Genomic DNA, 18,829 nt, shown 5'->3' with positions numbered 1-18,829 from the left:
TGCTGTTTCATCAGTCCTTCTTGCAATGAATCATAAACTTTAAGCTAAAAAGACTATCAGAGACTTGATACCCATTTATAAGGCTGATTGGAGGCTGCCGGTGAGTTGTTAGGTCTTCCTGCCTAGTAATTAAAACCATGACATAAATTCATTTGATTTCAACCAAATCCCTCCCACTAAATACATTTCACGAACCCACATCCCTCGCTGTTTTAAAAATTCCCTGGCAATACTGGCAGCCATGTTCTCTGGGGCAGGTTTGAGGAGCTGTGGGGCACCTGGTCTCTAGGGAAAATCACAAGAAGTGAGCCACCTTCATGCCTCGAATAGCAACAACAGTGAGGGTTTAAAAGCAGATGGTAACTAGACTTATCACGGGGATCCTTTCACAATGTATAAAAGTAGCAATTCACTATGATGTGCCCCTGAAATGAACAGGATATTGTATGTCAATTGCACGTTAGTAAAAAAAATAAAATTTAAAACGTAAAGAAGTCCTTAGTGGCAATTTTGTTAAAGAGTGTAATCAGTCATCACAAGTACTGATGGCCTCCTGCAAGTGGCTGTGAGAAGTGCTTTGGGAGACAGGCTCTGAGATGTAATCCTGTCCCAAAGAGCTAACAATCTAGTTGAGAAGTGAAGATGAAAGGGGAAGGTCTTAGCTTAGATGTGGGAGGATGCATGGGGAAGCCGTGCCCATTCATTCCCGAATTTTCCTGGGGTAAACAGTGTCGGGTTGCAGTTTGCTCATGAAAGCTTTTTGGTGTATCTTCCAGCTTGATGCTGAGAGTGTTTATAGGACAGAAGTAGGGCAAAAGCTACAACTCAGGGTTTCCCCGCACCCCTACCTGAGATCCAGCTTACCAGCCCACTGGTAACTCCTAGGGCCAGACAGAAAAGTTCCACGTGGCTTCCAAGGGGTAGCCTGGGAGGCTGCACTTTCCAGGGGAAGCCTGGTGTGAAGTTGCACCTGACCGGACACCAGAGTCAGAGTGGTGATGACTGAAAGGGGCCCCAGGGCCTGGGCCTCAGGGTGGGACTGGGGGAAAGTGGCCTGGAGTTACCCACCCTCCAGGTGGGCAGGGAGCAGAGGTGCTGAGAGGCCCAGGGAGCAGAGCGGCGGAGGCCAAGGGCCAGCCTGGAAAACCAGGAGGATGAGCACTTGAACCTCAAGTCTGGAGGCCAGGGCGGGACGTGACGTCAGCAGCAGATGGCACAGCAGGTGGGACCTGCTAGAGCGCAGCGAGGCCGCTAGTGCGGGGGACAGCACGATGGCCCCAAAATGCTTCTCTTGGCCAAGATGAGAGGTCAGGCACCCTCTGCCACAATTCTAGATCCTGCCGGGAAAAGAAGGGGGTGGAGGTATGAGGAAGGAGTCTCGAATTCATTGGGTTTTAATCTAGAGTTGATCACGTTTAAAACCAGAAGTGACTAACTTGCCTTAAGAGGCAGATTTTAAGGGTTCCACCTTTGGTGGAAAGTGTGAGCTCAGGACCCGAGACGACTTCCGTTTCATAGGAATAAAGAATGTCTTTGAACATCTGAGTCTCCATGGATTTGTTCCTAAAAGTTTCCAACACCTTTTGCCTTTGCCAAGTGAGCGGAAATCACAATCATGTGTAGGGGGAGTTTAAGGCTTTCTTTATTAAAAGAAACGAAAGGGTTCAACAATGCCTGTTATTCCTAACTTTAGGAAAAGCCTAGTTCCCTAACATTTTTCTAAAGTCAGTTTTCTTTTCCTTTCTCTTTTTATTTTTTTTTGGAGTGGCGGTTTTGCAATAGAATTATATACAAGAGGTCTAGGGGCCTGGCATTTATGGCCTTTGTCAAATTTCAAAAAGTAATGGTCATGGGCGCCTGGGTGGCTCAATTGATTAAGCGACCGACTTCGGCTCAGGTCATGATCTCACGGTGCGTGGGCTCGGGTCCTGCGTCGGGCTCTGTGCTGACAGCTCAGAGCCTGGAGCCTGTTTCAGATTCTGTGTCTCCCTCTCTCTCTGACCCTCCTCCGCTCACGCTGTCTCTCTCTCACTCTCTCTCTCTCTCAGAAATAAATAAAACATTAAAAAAAATAACAGTCATTAGAAAGGGCCTTAGGTGTTCTTTAATGTTCTTTAACCAACAGCCTCATCTAATAACGGAGGAAAGTGCACCTCAGAAAGTGAACCCACTTCCCCAAGGCTGCTCTCTTAATTAATAGGAGAGACAAGGCTCTATCCCTACCTTCCCATTTCAGTTCTGCCCCTTCTGTGTTATATGAGAGAGTGAGTTTACTGATATGTGACTACATTAAGTGAATTTGAAATTCCAGTCAGACAGCACTGATGGCTATGTTAGCTTTTCAAACAAACTTCTAAGAAACTAAAAGCTTTTTTCTCTTTTAGGATGAAGTTTCTACTAATGTAAAGAAGCAGGATTGAATTACAGCCCAGAGCCACCCTACTTAAAGGTTCCCACAGTTTTGAGTGAGTCTCTCTCTCCTCCTCTCTCTCTCTTTCTCTCTAACTGGTACCACATTTAGCGATTCGTTTTTGTTTCCTTTAACTTTTTAGATGACCAAAATAGTTTATATTCATTGAGAAAATACAAATAATATAGACAAGCAGGGTAGGAAGTCGAACTACCCTAACCTCATCCCCTAAAGCCCACTCCCTAAACAATCACTCTGGGCAGTTTGGTGATTGATTATAAAGCATCTTCCCTCCAGTGGTGCTAGTCATTCTAACACAAAAGGCCAGGGCTGCGGGGTAGAGCGGGGCAGGGGAATTGCTCTTTCAGGACTTCATAGGTTCTAACTACGACAAGAGACTAAGTGAAGGGTATGAAAATCTCCAACAAGCAAAGTCTTTAGGAAGACATGCTGTTAAGGACTATCTCTCAGATTCTTAGGGTTATTTTACCCTTCAGCTGCTGACCTGGGTGGATGTCCTTAGGATGTGATTTTCTAGCTGTTAAGAGGCATCAGAGTTTCTGCATGGGTTTGTTCAAAATCTTGGTGAAAAATAAAACTTATTATTAGATATAACCAAAGGTACTATAGTCCATTTTTATTTTATTTTATTTTATTTTATTTTATTCTTTTTGGACTCTGGGTTTCTTTTCTTCTTTCTTTTAGTGTTTATTTATTTTTGAGACAGAGAGCACAAGCAGGGGAGGGAGAGAGAGAGAGGGGAACAGAGGATCTGAAGTAGGCTCCACACTGTCAGCCTAGAGCCCAATGCAGGGTTAGAACTCATGATCTGAGCCAAAGTTGGACTTAACTGACTGAGCCACCCGGGTGACCCTATATTTCACATTTTAACCCAGTGTTTACTTAAGTTGCCATGCTAATTCCCTCTTGGCTTGGACACCCTGAGAAAGAATTTCCTTCATTCCTGTGCACACATGCAGGATATCAGCTTGTGTCATTACAGGGAAAATTGTACCTTCGTGGTCTTTAATAAAATACAACCTATTTATTCCATTTAAGCAACACGGTACAAGAGGGTACAATATTACTTATGAGTATAAAGCAGAATATTTTAAAATTTGAATCCTGAGGCTGATAGCGTAGACTGGGAGCCTGGGTTCTGAGGCTGGGCAAGCGGGTTTGAATAGCTTCCTATGTGGCCCGGAGCAAGTCACATAATGTCTCTGAGCCTCAGTTTTCTCCTCTGTAAAATGGTGATCATGCTATAAAACATACTGTGTTCTTAAAAGTACTCTGGTTGTCTCTGTCACCGGTACTTCTCTGTGGTAGAAGTAGAATATCTTTCTAATATTCCCTGATATCTAATAATTTTTAAGATCTAGGATCTTTCCAATTATCCTTCTCAGGACCCCAGCCTTCTACCTCTTCTCATCTGGTCTCTTTCTTCCTCTTCTTTTGGCAGCCCCAGCCCCTAGAAGTCTTGTTTATTCCTTAGGACGTGCAGCTCAGCTCTTTGCCTCACTACACAGAGCCATGGGGATTTCCCTTAGGTCTAAAATGTCATCAGAGGGGCGCCCGGGTGGCTTAGTCGGTTAGGCGTCCGACTTTCGCTCAGGTCATGATCTCGCGGTTCGTGGGTTCGAGCCCCGCGTCGGGCTCTGTGCTGACTGCCAGCTCAGAGCCTGGAGCCTGTTTCAGTCTGTGACTCCCTCTCTCTCTGACCCTCCCCTGCTCATGCTGTCTCTCTCTCTCTCCTAGAAATAAAAAATAAATAAATAAATAAATAAAATGTCATCAGAGTCCCCGAGCGGCCTGCCAGTAGCACAGATGGCTTGACAGCAGCTCATAACAGTGTTCCCTCAAGCCCGATCACCCTCTTGGGTGAAGTGCTCCCCCAGCCAGGGTTTGTGAGGAGGGAAGGGCATGGGGATTTATCTTCTGGTAGAAAGTCTGCCATCTGCCTTCAGAGGCAAAACTGCCTGATCAGTTGCTTTTATAAGGAGAGATGTTAAAACTGTCAACTTACAAACTTATCCTCACAAAACACTGCTTTTAGATGTTTTATATACAGGGATCTCATGTTGGGAGTTCCCTAGAAATATAGGGTTCCATCGATAAAAACGTCTGACAAACACTGACTTGGGCTTTTCTATTCGCTTCTTTGCTACTCAGAATGGAGACAGTTTCTTTCATTTTATTTTCCTTTGGGACCACTGAGATGCCTTCTCTCTCTTTAGTATTTATTTTATTAACCTTTTGTTTTCTCTCATACTCTGAAACCAGCCGAATGTTCACATTCCGCTATCTGAGGCATGTAGGCACTTTGCATCTTAATTTCTCTCGACCATAGCAGACTTTTACTTTCTCTTGCCTCGGTAAAATGCTGCCCCGGGCTGCATCTGCTGATTTTATAATGATCACCAACAACTAGCTGTAATGGATGCAGGGAGTATCATTTTCTTGAAGCCATAGCATCCTTTACAACAGTCAACTGATCAAAATTTTAGCTGGATGAAATTAGAGGTACACATTATTATTTTAACAAAAACAACAACTTAAATTCTAGATACTTTCCCTACAAATAAATACAACTTTATCAACTGCTTTGAAAGACTATCTTAATCATAGATATAAAACATATATAAAGAAACTCCTTAATCTGGAACTATTTCCTCCAGTCCAATAGGAAGAACTGACTTTGTATGATGATGCAGTTCTCCAAAAAACCTTAACACGGCTTTAAATAACCTACATGATCTTCAACATATAGTAGCAATCAGAGTATTAATCCCAAACTGTGTATCTTGAAGACTTCTGAAAAAGTGCAAACTTGCCTCTTTAGAAATAAAACTATAGGAAATAAGCCTATAGAAAAAAAAGAACCTTTCTTTAAAAGTTCACACACACACACACACACACACACACACACACACATACCACACTAGAGTGCTAAGCACCTTAAGCCAGTTGTTGGTTCTGAGCTCAGTTATATAGTCAGTGCCTAGAACAGGGCCTGACACACAGTAGGTGCTTAATACATGCATGGCAGAATACTTTAACAATAAAATGTAAAGAAACTTAAGAAATGACAAGTGTCCCTGGTAGATACAATTTTGCTTCTTAAATTGACCTTGAAACAAATTGAATAAACCTTATTTTTCTTTTTTTTTAATATTTTTTTAAAATTTATTTCTAGAAGAGAGAGAGAGACAGCGTGAGCAGGGGAGGGTCAGAGAGAGAGGGAGACACAGACTCTGAAATAGGCTCCAGGCTCTGAGCTGGCAGTCAGCACAGAGCCCAACGCGGGGCTCGAACCCACGAACCATGAGATCATGACCTAAGCGAAAGTCGGACGCTTAACCGACTAAGCCACCCAGGCGCCCCCTTATTTTTCTTTTAAGCTGACAACTGGCTACTATTGGTTTAAGACATAGCCAAAGACTCCTGCTGAGAAACATCAAGTAAATGGATATAATATATGTTATAATATATCTACCAAGTGTTGTAGCAGTCTAGAGACCATAGCTCTTTCATCCTAGCTTAGAATCCTTGAGATCTACTATCTTCTAATATCCTTTTAGTTTCAGTGAACAGAAAGCAACTCCCAGCTAGCCTAAGCAGAATACAGGGGTTGGTGATTTGTGGGAGGCCTTCTGGGGTGGCATATGGGCTCAAAGGACAACAAGCCCAGGGCACTTCAGGGACCAGGACTCTGTCTCTTTAAGAATGTCTGCTTCATGGGGGTGCCTGGGTGGCTCAGTCAGTTGAGCTTCTGACTCTGGCTCAGGGCATGATCTCACGATTTGTGGGTTTGAGCCCCGCATCAGGCTCACTGCTGTCAGCACAGAGCCCTCTTCGGATCTTCTGTGTCCTACTCTCTCTCTGCCCTTCCCCTGCTTGCATCCTCTCAAAAATAAATAAAACATTAAGAAAATTTTTTAAAAGAATGGAGAATTTTTTTCCCATGACATTGGAATCATGGATGCATCAGCAGGACTCCTCTTATCTTCCTTTCCTCTCCCTGAGGGGAGGTTTGCTTTCCGAGCTCCAATTAGAAAGAACTCAGAGAAGGGTGCTACTCGGTTCAGCTGGGGCAACATTCTCATCCCATGGACCGGTCAGGGTGGCTAGAGAGCAAGTGTGGCTCACCAGAGAATCTGGTAGCTCCCCTTTCAAGCATGCTAGTAGTATGGAAGGTGGGAATTCCCCCAAGAGTGGCGGGCATTCTCAGGTGAGAACATGCATTGTTCATAACGAAAATTACAGCTCTCGTTTGAAAGCTTTCAGAGATACACTGCCTTCTGTGGATTGGCCCTACCAGGCTTCCCCTTTCAAATTCTGGGTTCACAACCGTCTGTTACTTAAGGAGACTTGTTTCCAGAGACCAGTTAACTGAATTATTAAGTTATTTGACATTATTAAAATAGGATAACAGTTTTGTCTGAATGAAAAAGGCAAGCATGATCTTTCTTTACGAGATCAAAACACTTTTACCGTAGCTTAACCAGATTAGAACTGCATGATGGACTGACGAATAAAATTTCCTCCATTTACCAACCGGAAGCTCAGGCAAGCCGCCCGCTCTGAGGTCTCAGTGGGTGGGGACTGGACTGCTTCCAGACGAGAACGTTAGACATGAAAGCCCAGCGTCTCAACAAGTAAGTGCAGCCCACGGACTGGTGTTTGATTTTTGGCTTTATTTTATAAAAATACACAACTTAAATACATATGACACTCTCTATACAAGACATAAACAACCATTGGATCTGACATTTTCAGTTATTTCAACAGAAAGCAAATATGCAAATTACCTCGTAAGAGCAAAGGGTTTCTTCAGAGGCTCTGCATTCATAGTCAGAGGGGACGATGGCCCCGTGGGAAATCCATGCAGGGCACGGACCCACGCCATCCGACTGGCCAACAAGTCATTTCACCAACAGAGCCATTTTGGCACGGCTTAATATTGCACTGCTTGTTAGACACAATCTAACTTACCCACATCACAAATTTAAACTTTTTGTCTTTTCTAGAAATGTTGAATGGAAAAACCAATGTGCAAATATTACTGACTGTCTTACAGTTGTGCTAAGTACCAAACATGAGAAGTGTGAACCCTCCTTCACTTTGCAAAACTTGCAAGGGAAGGTGGGTAGCTGTATTTCGCAGCTAAACTCATTTTCCAAAGTTTTACAAAAACGTTGGCAGACTCAGAGCGAGCTAGATGGGAGTGCAGGGGAGAAGGGAGTGACATTCCAGCGCCTACGGAAATTGCTTTTGAGAAGGGCACTGTCACTGTCACTGTCAGAGGCAATCTGCACACGGCTCCACCCTTTCTAACTTGGGACTGAAATACCTCCCTCACCCTCGGTCACTGTTCTCTGGGGAGCAGCTACTGATTCAGGGCTCAGGGGGGCTGCGGACATGCTCTGGCTTTCTTTCAGAAACTTAGCTGCCGTATCTATGGCTCTTTTAACTAACAGTGAACTAGGTACTGGCTTATTCATGGATATAAAGAAATTATTTACCAGTTGAGAATTCAATGCATGAGAACATACTAGAGTAAGTTTCCTGAGGTAAATGTAAGCCTTAAAGAATAGTGTGCAACCTACAGAATCCCAGCAACTTATCCCGGGTAGCAGCAATCCTCTAGGCCTGGACTTTTAGGCTAACAGGCTAGCAGAGCCAAGGACACATCTGTGAGAGGAAATGAAATGATGAGCTGGAGTGAAAGAAGGGTTGACAGCTGAGAACACCAATTCAAAGGAAGCCACAAAGGGGAACAGAGGAGGAAACAGGAGGGTGTATGTTAAAGTGCTTAGGTAGGATGGGCAATTAGTTGGAAAGGCCTCAAGGGACTTCTAACAAGCTTTAAAACTGTGATTTCTTGGTGACTCAGACATGGAGGTAATGGGCTCTTCTTTAATAAGAGCTCTACAAAACTTTTCATTCTTTTCTGCAAAATGAAATTCTCCATCAACTTTTTTTTAGCTGATAGAATGATTCCACGACTTGTTACTCTCACTGATATACTTTGAAGTCCTAACTGGCTGAAGGACTTTAATCAAGTTGAACTACAAAGTACATATTTGCACCGAGAATTTAAATTAATGCACACAGGTCTACACAGTTTTGTATGGAGTTTGTATGGAAAACCTTTGCATTGCGAATCATGCTTCATTATCCCTTAATATTCTACTCAAGGATTATGGCACTTGGACAAATTCTAGGACCCCGAAGCCTAACTTTCTTTTCTTTCTTTTACATAAATGAAGTCATTCATGGCCACCCTTCACCTTAACAATGAAGGTGCTGGGAACTGAGTTCCAAGGCCTAAGAACCCAAATCAGGCTAAATTCCAACAAGTCACTTGCACAGGAATGGAAGCTCAAGACCTCTCTGCTGTAACTGCTCATCTGCACAATGAACTTGAATGAGGTGACGAGTGTGGCCTTCAGTGACAGCGATGAGACTGGCACAGATTTACATGGGGCCACATGTGCTGTGAGCTGTCATGTCCAGGTGGGCTGACACTACCATGCACAATCCCTCGCTTGGATGACTCTAGTTCTATTGCAAGAATACATCTACATTTGATTTCGTTAGGTGTGATGAAGGCCTTAAGCAAAATTGAAATTCAGAAGAACTTTGGGTTAGAATTCTGCAGTCCCAGAAGCTATTTAAAATTGAAAGTCTAGAGGAAAATCCCCAGGAAATCATATATCAGACTCAATTCGTAAAAAAGAAGCATTGTCAGTATCACCGAGGTGAAAAGCGATGCTAGAAAACAGTGCTCTGGTTCCCCCACAACAAGCTCGAGGCAGCCTGGGTGCAGCTGCACCGAGTGAAGCTGCTTCGGACAGAAGAATCCAGAAGACTGCAGAGGGCTTGAGTTAAAACAAACTGGCTTTTCTTCTTAGGAAGAAGGTGAATGCTGTTTGGTGATCAATATGGGACAGCTGTTTAACATTCACAGACACTAACATTTTATGTGCCTTGAAGCCCCAATTAGGGCAGGGCAGTCACCGCTGACAGTATGAGCAATGTACTGAGATTAACGATAAAATGGGTCAAACAGTGAGACCAGTTCTGACTGGAAGGATGGTCAGTCTTGATATACTTGATCTTCATCCATCCTTGGATACTGAGGCGGAGACTGTGGCAAGAGAATGTACTTCTCTGTGTGAAATTAGTTTTCATAATCCATAGTTTAAAAATATCACTATTCAGAAATATGGAGCCAAAGCAAAAATTAGAGGTTCTTCCCACACAGGCCTTCAGATCTCTCCCTCCACCACCACCCCAAGGGTCCATGCTTCTCCCTGGTCAACGAGGACTTGTAAGGCAGGGCTGCAAGGTCAAGGCCTGTGAGGGAGGAAGAAGGAGGTAGCGGCCGAAAGCCAGGGATTCAAGAAGAGAAAAATGACAGATATGGTGTATTAAAAAAAAAAAATAAGGGGAAGAGAAGAGGAAAGAGGGGAAACTCATGTGGATGAGGAAGCGAAGATGAGGCCCGGCTCCTGGAGGAGCGCCCCGCCTTTGCTGCCTGTACGGACAAACAGTGCAGAAGCGAGAAAAGGCATAAGCCTCATTCGCCGGCTTCTCCTGCCCTCTGGCCTTGCCTCTGGCCTTGCCCTCTGGGGCTGTGTGCACAAGCTCTCATGCGGCCTGCAAGCACTTCTGTTTGGGGTCAGATTCCCAATTCCTGGGTGCACGATGCTCCCTACACTACCAGAGCTCAGCGCCTTTCCACGGTTAAAGAAAGGCCTCAGATCCGGGGCGAGCCCAGGGGCAGCCAGTGTAGCCTGAACTTGTGGCTGCTGCTGCCTTTTCTCCCTCAGGACTAGCTTGTTCCTCCCCCTGGTGGCTGCAGAAGGAGACCAGACTGCATGTCCTGAAAGGGCTGCTCAACTTGGAACCACATCACCTCAACTCACGAACTTCCAAAGGGCTGTCGGGAGTTCATTCATTATAGCTTGACCAATGGTTCGAACACCACCTAAGGAACGTGTAAAAGGAACAAGTCGCTTGTGAGGTCCCACCAACCTTTGGAGGGGTTTTGATATTGTTTGCTTCTGGTTTTGTTGTCTCCTTCTCTGATGAATTAAAAGAAAAAAAAAGGAAAAGCGTGAGGGTTCTCCTAGCCTCATTCCTCCCTCCAGAAACCTCGCGGACCTTCCTGAGTGAAGCGCGTACGGGACGCTACAATTACAGAGCTTACAAAGGAAGCAGGGAACACATTCAGGTTACCTGGAAGTATGGAGCGAGCTACCGTGTCCGAGGGCGGCTCGGCTCTCTTCACCGCTCTGGGAAATGTCTGGGAAATGGTAACAGGCACCTCGATTTCTCATTTACAAAGGACAACAAGGGCGACAAAGGCAGTACGATTTTGTGGAGGAGAAAAAACAAAAACACGTCGGTTATTTCACTTCTAGGGAGAGTCAGTTGGTACTTGAGGCCCACACTTGTCTTTCTCTCTTACTTCCTACTTGATGTTCTTCAGGAGGGCTGTCCGGGCGTTCACAACTGCTTTGAAGGCATCTTCGCTACCAGGCGCCACGCACTTGTCAGGGTGGAGCAGCACCGCGAGTTTCCGGTAGGCTTTGTTGACTTCGTCCCTAGGAGAGAGCAGCAAGGCCCCGTGTCAGCAACGGGCCAGCCCCCGACCCTGCGGCCGGGCTGCCTGGAGTTACATAATAACTCTCGCAGAAGGCATCTCCCCAATAATGACAGCCTTTCGTCAAAAGCGAGACGAAAAGACGAGGAGACAAACGATACACAAATAAATCATATGTTACATAAAAGTAGAAAAAAGAAACGCAGGGTGAAGTGAGAACGGAACCACCAAGAAAGCCCTCGGTAAAAGAAAGATCCGAAGAAAAGGTCCTCAGTGCCCGGCGGGGCCATGCATCGGGGCAGGCCCCTGGGGCAGGGCTCCGAAGGAAGGTGGGGAAAGACAGGGGGGGGGGGGGGGAGCCGACAGCAGGGCCCCAGCACAAACTTCCACGAGGACACCGCTGGGAGGCGACAAAAACAAAGCTGGCCAGGACGCAGGGCTCCGCAGGGGACAGGCCTGCAACCAAGACAGCAGAAAGAGTGGATCTGATAACAATGACACCAGTAGGTGTTTTGTGACAAAAGGGTGCTGAGAAAGCTGCTTCTTGAAGTTAGGAGACAGGGAGGAGGTTGTCACAATGACCCAAGCACAAGCGCAAGAGTCTGGATCAAGGCGTTTGTGGAGTCACACCAGCGAAGACAAGAGACAGCACAGAGAGCTGGCAGAGCAGACGATGGGCTGGATGTGCGGGGTGGAGACGGAAGAGGAAGGGCGGAAATGAATTCCAGGGTCACGGGGACTCGGGCTCAGGGAAGATGGTCACACCACTGACCAAGAAAGGGAGGCTCCAGAGCGGTACCTGAGAGCTACAGTGAGAGAGAAGAAACAAGAGACGTGAACGTTATCGGGAGAGGAAAGGAGCAGCACCGAGTGTTTCCTCAAAGACCAGGAAAGGCCCGGGGGGGCCCCTGGCTTCGCAGCTCTTCAACAAGCAGGCACTGGCTGGGCAGGAGCCTGGCCACCGCCCGCCCTCTCCCTGCTCTTCAGCGTCCTCTGGGGTCAGGCTCCAGATACTTCTCGGTGCCCAGCCCCTCCTCGGGTCAGGTGTAGCTCTGTCCTTACCAAATAGTTTTATTTCCCACCTTCCTTTTGTAATTCAGGGCTCCAATTATCCTATAAGCCTGGATATGGTGCTTTCCCAAATGCCCTAGTTTTTCTCCTTCCTTTTTTATCAGAAGGACTTCTATTTGGCTCTCCAAATTAGAAAGATGGCCTCTGATTATCTTGCATGTGATGGAAAATCTGTGTCCACTTGGAAAGACTGAGGTCACAAGGCCATCTTAACAGTTCAGGTTGGGGGCATGTATTCTAAGGCTTTTCTTGCTTTCTGCTCTCAGGTGAGTCCTGAATTTTCTTGCTTTAAAACATGTACAGGGCTTTTTTATATAGATAACTTTGATATTAGCTAACAAAAATCCCATTCTCCCTCTCTGAAGAAATCTGAATAGCCAGAATTCTTATTTCCCCCAAATAACAAAAATATTAACAAATATATTTAACAAAGTAACATACTAATTCTACTGAAGATGAAAATTTTCTTAAAGTTCAATAATAGTAAATGCATCACTGAACAAACATTAAAACTCTTTCTAACTTAAGGTTCTCTGAAATGTGCTCACTGCCATACAAAATGTGTTTGATAGACCCAGAGAAACAAAGATAAGGAAAGTCCATGTTTATATTGGTTAACAGTATAGAACTTAAGGAGGTCCTACAAGTTTTGGTAGAGTCCAGTTAACATAGTAAATAAATAAGGAGCCCAAATTTTATTTTTCTTCCATAAACACCGCTCTACCTTAACTAATATGTAAGGTTTCTTCATTTTAGAGCCAATATCCCTTGGAGGTGAAATGGAAGACTTTAGAAGGAGACTATGGAAATCCAAAAGCACATTTAAAAGGCACAATTCACTGAGCTATACACAGGAGATCATCTGAATTGTTCACATGTTTAAAGCCTCCTCAGTAACTCCTGGCAAGTCGCAGTGACCAGTAACTGTCTTCCTCTTCCTTTCCCCTCTTCCCTTCTAGACTTGAAGATATGCTATGAGATCAAAATGGAAAAGAGAAGCTTAATGCTATTGGTACCAAGAAGGCATTTCAACATGTACTTTTCTTTTGTGGGAATCAAGGTGAAAAAGTAGAAAGGGAGAAGGATGGGGAGAAAAGTTATGGTACAAAATAAAAAGAGCCGAGAACCCTTATAATTACAATAAAAATTGTAATATGTGCAGTAACGGAAGTGTTATATTATTAAAAGTTATATAAGCATACTGAACAAGGGTTTATTTTTACACAAGCAACAAAGAAAAGTGATTATATTTCTCATCCTCCCAAATATTTCTTTTGGCTAAAAATAAAACCATTTAACATAAATTCCCATCCGGATAAGGACCTAGCAGGATTCTGAGTGCAGCAGAAAGAGACAGAGCCAGGCAGACACACAGCGTTCAAGGTCAAGAAACAACCTACGGTACTTGAACATGGTTTAGTCCCACTGAATCCCAGGTTTCTCACCTATAAAATGAAATGTTTGGATAAGCTGCTAATGCTCTTTTCCTCTTCTAAAACTCTATGATTTTGTAAGGTATTTTTTTTTTTAATTACATTTGCTTCTAGGCTCTTTTTCAATACAGACAAAATCAGAGCATACGGTTTCAGAAAGTTTTTATGCAATACACCACAAGGTTCCCTCATCAGACAACGGTGCCCCATGTTTTGTTTCTTTGGTACTCAGCTAGCCCGGTGAAGAAGAGTTATCACATAATCTAATACATTTCTACACAACTTCATATTTCTAGCCAGTTACAAGAAGATGTATCGGACCTGTGATATTGACAACCGAGCTTTTCTCCAGGACAGGACTTGGCACTAAAATCCTAGAGCGCTGCTTACCTTGAGGCCCCAGGTTTGACTCCCAGCATGTCCCAGCTGTCTTTACTGTTTCGAATTCTGCGAATGGTGTCTGCTTGCTCTTTGGTGAAACTAGCACTGCTATTCGGGACAGGGCGTTTGCCGCCATTTTCACATAAATCAACAATGGATACGTAGAAGGTCTGCAGAAAGAAATCATCACAGAGTAGAACTGATTTTGTGAAAATAGGAATTCCTTTTAAGCATAACTTAAATAATTTTAATGCATTCTAATAACTCTTAAATTCACCATAAAGATTTTTCTCTTTTATCCTATGTGTGTGTTTATATGCGGGCATGTGCTTGTGTACTTTTTTAAGAACACAAAAGCATAAGGAACAAAATTAAATGGCTCATAATCCTGTTCTCAAATAATCACACTTGAGGTTAAAAAGTAATAGATGAATACCATTAGAAAAATTCAAATGGTAAATGAAAGTGTAAAATGAAATGTCTCCCTGCCCCTCAAGTTCTTCTCCTTGAAGGAACCATTGTTAATGTTTTTTTTTGAGTATCTTCCCAGAAAAATTTTCTATTGGAATATCAGTACCTCCATCTACACACTAAACTTTTACATAAAAGAGAACAGGTTACACGTACTGCTTCGCTCCTTGCATTTTTTTTCACATAAAAATAGACCTTGGCCTCTCTCTCCAGCTGTATACAGACACTTTCTTCCTTTTTGATGACTGTTCAGTGTTTCACTGTGTGACTATATTTTCATTTATTTAACCAACTCTCTATTTTCTTAGTTAAGGCAATTGTTTCCAGGTTTTGCTACTACACACAGTGTTTTAATGAATACTGTGTGTGTGTGTCGGGGGGGGGGTGTATCTCTGCACACACGTGGAGATACTGCTTTAAAATAAATTCCTTTTTTTTTTAATTTTTTTTTAAGGTTTTTTTTAATTTATTTATTTCTATAGAGGGAGAGAGAGAGCGTGAGCAGGGGAGGGTCAGAGAGAGAGGGAGTCACAGACTGAAACAGGCTCCAGGCTCTGAGCTGGCAGTCAGCACAGAGCCCGACGCGGGGCTCGAACCCACGAACCGTGAGATCATGACCTAAGCGAAAGTCAGACGCTTAACCGACTAAGCCACCCAGGCGCCCCTTAAAATAAATTCCTAAAAGCAGAAGCAATAAATAACAGTGTACAGGCATTTTAACTTTTGATTTTGACAACTTTCATATGAAGAAATGGTGCCATTTGCACTCCCATCATAGTGTCTGATGGTGTCATTTCTCTACACCCTTTGTCACTATGGGGCAGCATCACATAGCTTCACTTCTGCCAAACCTACGTGTGTCACACAGTTTTAATTCGCATTTCTTTAATTGTAAGTGAAATTGAGTGTCTTTTCATATGCTTATTGCTTTTTCTGTAAAATGTTCAGATTCTTTGCCTTTTTTTACTTTCTTTGAGGTGAAAACTATTTAAAAAAATTTTTTTTTAATATTTTATTTAGTTCTGAGAGAGAGAGACAGCGTAATCATGGGAGGGTCAGAGAGAGAGGGAGATACAGAATCTGAAACAGGCTCCAGGCTCTGAGCTGGCAGTCAGCACAGAGCCCGAAGCGGGGCTTGAACCCACGAACCGTGAGTTCATGACCTGAGCCGAAGTTGGACGCTTAACCGAATGAGCCACCCAGGCGCCCCAACTATTTTTTGATCCCGCTCATATATCATACTCTGTGCACTGTTACTATTGTTAGATCAATAGAGACTATACAATCTGAAAAAGAGAGAAAAGGGGAAGAAAAATAAACATGGCCTCAAGGATGGTGGGACAAAATGTACAATACTGACTCTTGGTTTTCTGCCTGGAGTTCCTTTGCTGACCATGTCACAGAGAGGTGGAGTCTGAGTAGACCCAAAAGCCCACTGAACTAAAGAGACAGAGATCAGAGCTTAAGCCACTGAGTGGCTACAATGTGCAGAGCAGGGCCCTGGAGAGGAAGAAGCTATGCAGGGTTGGGCCCCAGAAGTCCATGTGGAGGTTCTCCCCCAGGGTGAGACCAGCAAACAATAGCTATCATGGGCTTGAGAAGAGAACTGACATACTGGAGGTCTAGTGGTGCTATGGGAGAAGGCATTCTGGAAACACTACGGTCTGACCTGCCACAGGGCAGAGACTGCCTTATTACCTCATAGTGCCCCAGTGTTTAGCTGAGACACCACAGAAAGGCTATGCCGTGGTAGTGGGCTCATCCTGACAAAACCAAGAGCTGATGAGATCTGCTGAGAGACAGAATTTCAAGGCTGAACTCTGCCATGTTAGAAAAGCTTGGGCAGCACTTTGGGTTTCCTTCAGACCCTTGCTCTTAAAGCAAAAAAACCAAGCCCACACAAGTTCAATGTAATCTGCCAGTAACTGAACTCCCTGCTGAAACAAGAACTAAAAGTCTATTAAGGAAAATAAAGAATCTAGAGCCTCTACAATGTATTATCCACAATGTCGAATGTTCAGTCAAAAATCAAATGTGATCCACAGTCAGGAAAAAAAAATTGTCAATATAAACTGGACCCAAGATGGTTCAGATATCAGACTTAGCAGACAAAGACTTTAAAGTAGCTGTCATAAATACTTCAAGGAAGTAAAGAAAATATAGCCTTAATAATTGGGGGGAGAGAGAGAGAGAGAGAGACAGAGAGAGACAGAGACAGAGAGAATATCTTAGCATAGAACCAGGAACTACACAGGAAAATCAAATGCAAATTCTAGGACTGAAAAGTACTAAATTGAAAAATTCACTTGGTGGATTAAACAGTTGTTTGAAGTCAGATCAAGAGAGACTATATAATCTGAAAAAGAGAGAAAAAGGGAAGAAAAATAATCAAGGATGGTGGGACAAAAATAAAATGGTCTAATATATATGTTGCTGGAGTCCCAGAAGGAAAAGAGTGAAAATAGAACCAAAAAAATCTTTTGAACAAATAATAGTGAAAAACACCTGCCTAGCAATCTGAGAAACTCAGCAAACACCAAGCAGGGTAAATATTAAGAGAATCACATGCAGGCACAGGGCCCAAATGCTGAAACTCTTGAAAGTGGCTAGAGGGGGGAGAAAAACCAACACATTATGAACAAAAGAGTAAGAGTAAAAATGGGTTCTAACATCTCATGAGATTCAGCAGAGGCCAGAAGAGAATGGACCATCATCTTTCAAGTGCTGAAAGAAATGTAATCCTCAACAGTCATTATTTATATCCCTTGAACAAGTCACTTTACTAACCTTAGGTGCTATAACATCAGAAATGAGAATAACACCCACCACATAGTAAGAGTCTCCAATGAGATGAAACATGTAAACGTTGCCAGAATTACAAAATACTATTCAAATGCTTAAGTATCATTACTGCACATAAATGGGTACAGACTCGCACAGGACCCTGTGCTGAATGGGCCAGAGAGAGAGGCAAGCCAACATCAACCTTATTTGGTCTTGAAATAGAAGTTACTGACGCCCCAGTCAGCCTGTCAGCCAAGGATGAAACTCGTCTTCCAGTAGGGGTGTGACATCTTATGAGAAAGAAATTCAGCATAAAAGATTAAATGAAATCCCACTCAGTAATTAAGAACAACTCTTTATAGTATAGCTACACTCTTTGAAATGTTAAAAATTCCCAAAATAATCACATATATTCATCAGTAAGAAAAAATGCATAATTCATGGCTCCACTTACTTCCAAATGTATCTGTAATTAAGAGTTGACTTTACTTTATAATTTATTATTTTAAAAGGCCTCATTTCTTTAAAGTGATTCAAGATTCGTAATTTTTAAAAAATGACCATCCATTGGGGTGCCTGGGTGGCTCAGGCAGTTAAGCGTCTGACTTCGGCTCAGGTCACGATCTCACTGCTCGTGAGTTCAAACCCCGCATTGGGCTCTGTGCTGACAGCTCCGAGCCTGGAGCCTGCTTTGGATTCTGTGTCTCCCACTCTCTCTGCCCCTCCACTTCTCACTTTCTGTCTCTCCCAAAAATAAATATTTTTTTAAAATGACCATCCTTTCAGGCTGCAATATGAGTACATCCTTCCATTGCCTACTTGGTGGCTAAGACCTTGTTTGTACATGTGACTGGATGGACTCCACAATGATGGTCCCTTAGTCTCTAACTGCACCACACATATTCACTCTGGCAGGGCAATTTTGCCAAAGTAACACTTCCATCTAACTATTTGTGCAAATGTTAACACCATTAACCAAAGGTATTTTTTTTTAATGTTTATTCATTTTTGAGAGACAGAGAGAGACAAAGCATGAGCGGGGAAAGGGCAGACAGAGGGAGACACAGAATCTGAAGCAGGCTCCGGGCTCTGAGTTGTCAGCACAGAGTCCTGCATGGGGCTCGAACCCACAAACCGTGAGATCATGACCTAAACCAAAGTTGGACACTCAACTGACTGAGCCACTCAGGCACCTCCACAACCAAAGGTAGTTTTAAAGAAAATCTTTCAGCATTCAAGAGTCTCTCATGGTTTTCCTCCCTCACTCTCTCCAACTATTTTTCCCCTTCTCCTCCCCTATGGTCCTCCATTAAGTTCCTCCAAATCCACCTATAGGTGCAAACATATGGTATCTGTCCTTCCCTGCCTGACTTATTTCGCTCAGCATAACAGCCTCAAGTTCCATCCATGTTGCTACAAATGCTGAGAACAAACTGAGGGCTGATGGGGTGGAGGAGAGGGGGAGGGGGGATGATGGACAAGGAGGAGGGCACTTGTTGGGATGAGCCCTAGGTGTTATATGGAAACCAACTCGACAATAAACTGTTTAAGAAAAAAATTAAATAAATAAATAAATAAATAAAATCTTTGTTGTACTGTAAGTATATAATAACTGTTGTTAAACTTGATGATCATCAGAATCACCTAGAAATTTTTCAAAATACA

At 43.5% G+C, this 18,829-nt stretch overlaps 1 protein-coding gene across 1 annotated transcript in view; it reads right to left on the bottom strand.

Annotated features, from left to right (window-relative positions):
* Positions 1 to 327: 327 nt before the first annotated feature.
* Positions 328 to 18,829, bottom strand: part of DNAJC27 (DnaJ heat shock protein family (Hsp40) member C27) — a 37,969-nt gene continuing 19,467 nt past the window's right edge. The window contains exons 5-7 of the mRNA XM_077774121.1: positions 13,919 to 14,079; positions 10,658 to 11,025; positions 328 to 1,337 (exon numbers count right to left, since the gene is read on the bottom strand). Coding sequence (XP_077630247.1) covers positions 10,893 to 11,025; positions 13,919 to 14,079 — 294 coding nt within the window. The 3' untranslated portion in view covers positions 328 to 1,337; positions 10,658 to 10,892. The remainder of the gene's footprint in view (positions 1,338 to 10,657; positions 11,026 to 13,918; positions 14,080 to 18,829) is intronic.

Source organism: Crocuta crocuta, unplaced genomic scaffold (assembly GCF_008692635.1).
Source record: "Crocuta crocuta isolate KB4526 unplaced genomic scaffold, BGI_CrCroc_1.0 scaffold246, whole genome shotgun sequence".
In the NCBI taxonomy this organism is placed as follows: domain Eukaryota; kingdom Metazoa; phylum Chordata; class Mammalia; order Carnivora; family Hyaenidae; genus Crocuta; species Crocuta crocuta.
This window is presented reverse-complemented; position numbering and strand designations above follow the sequence as displayed.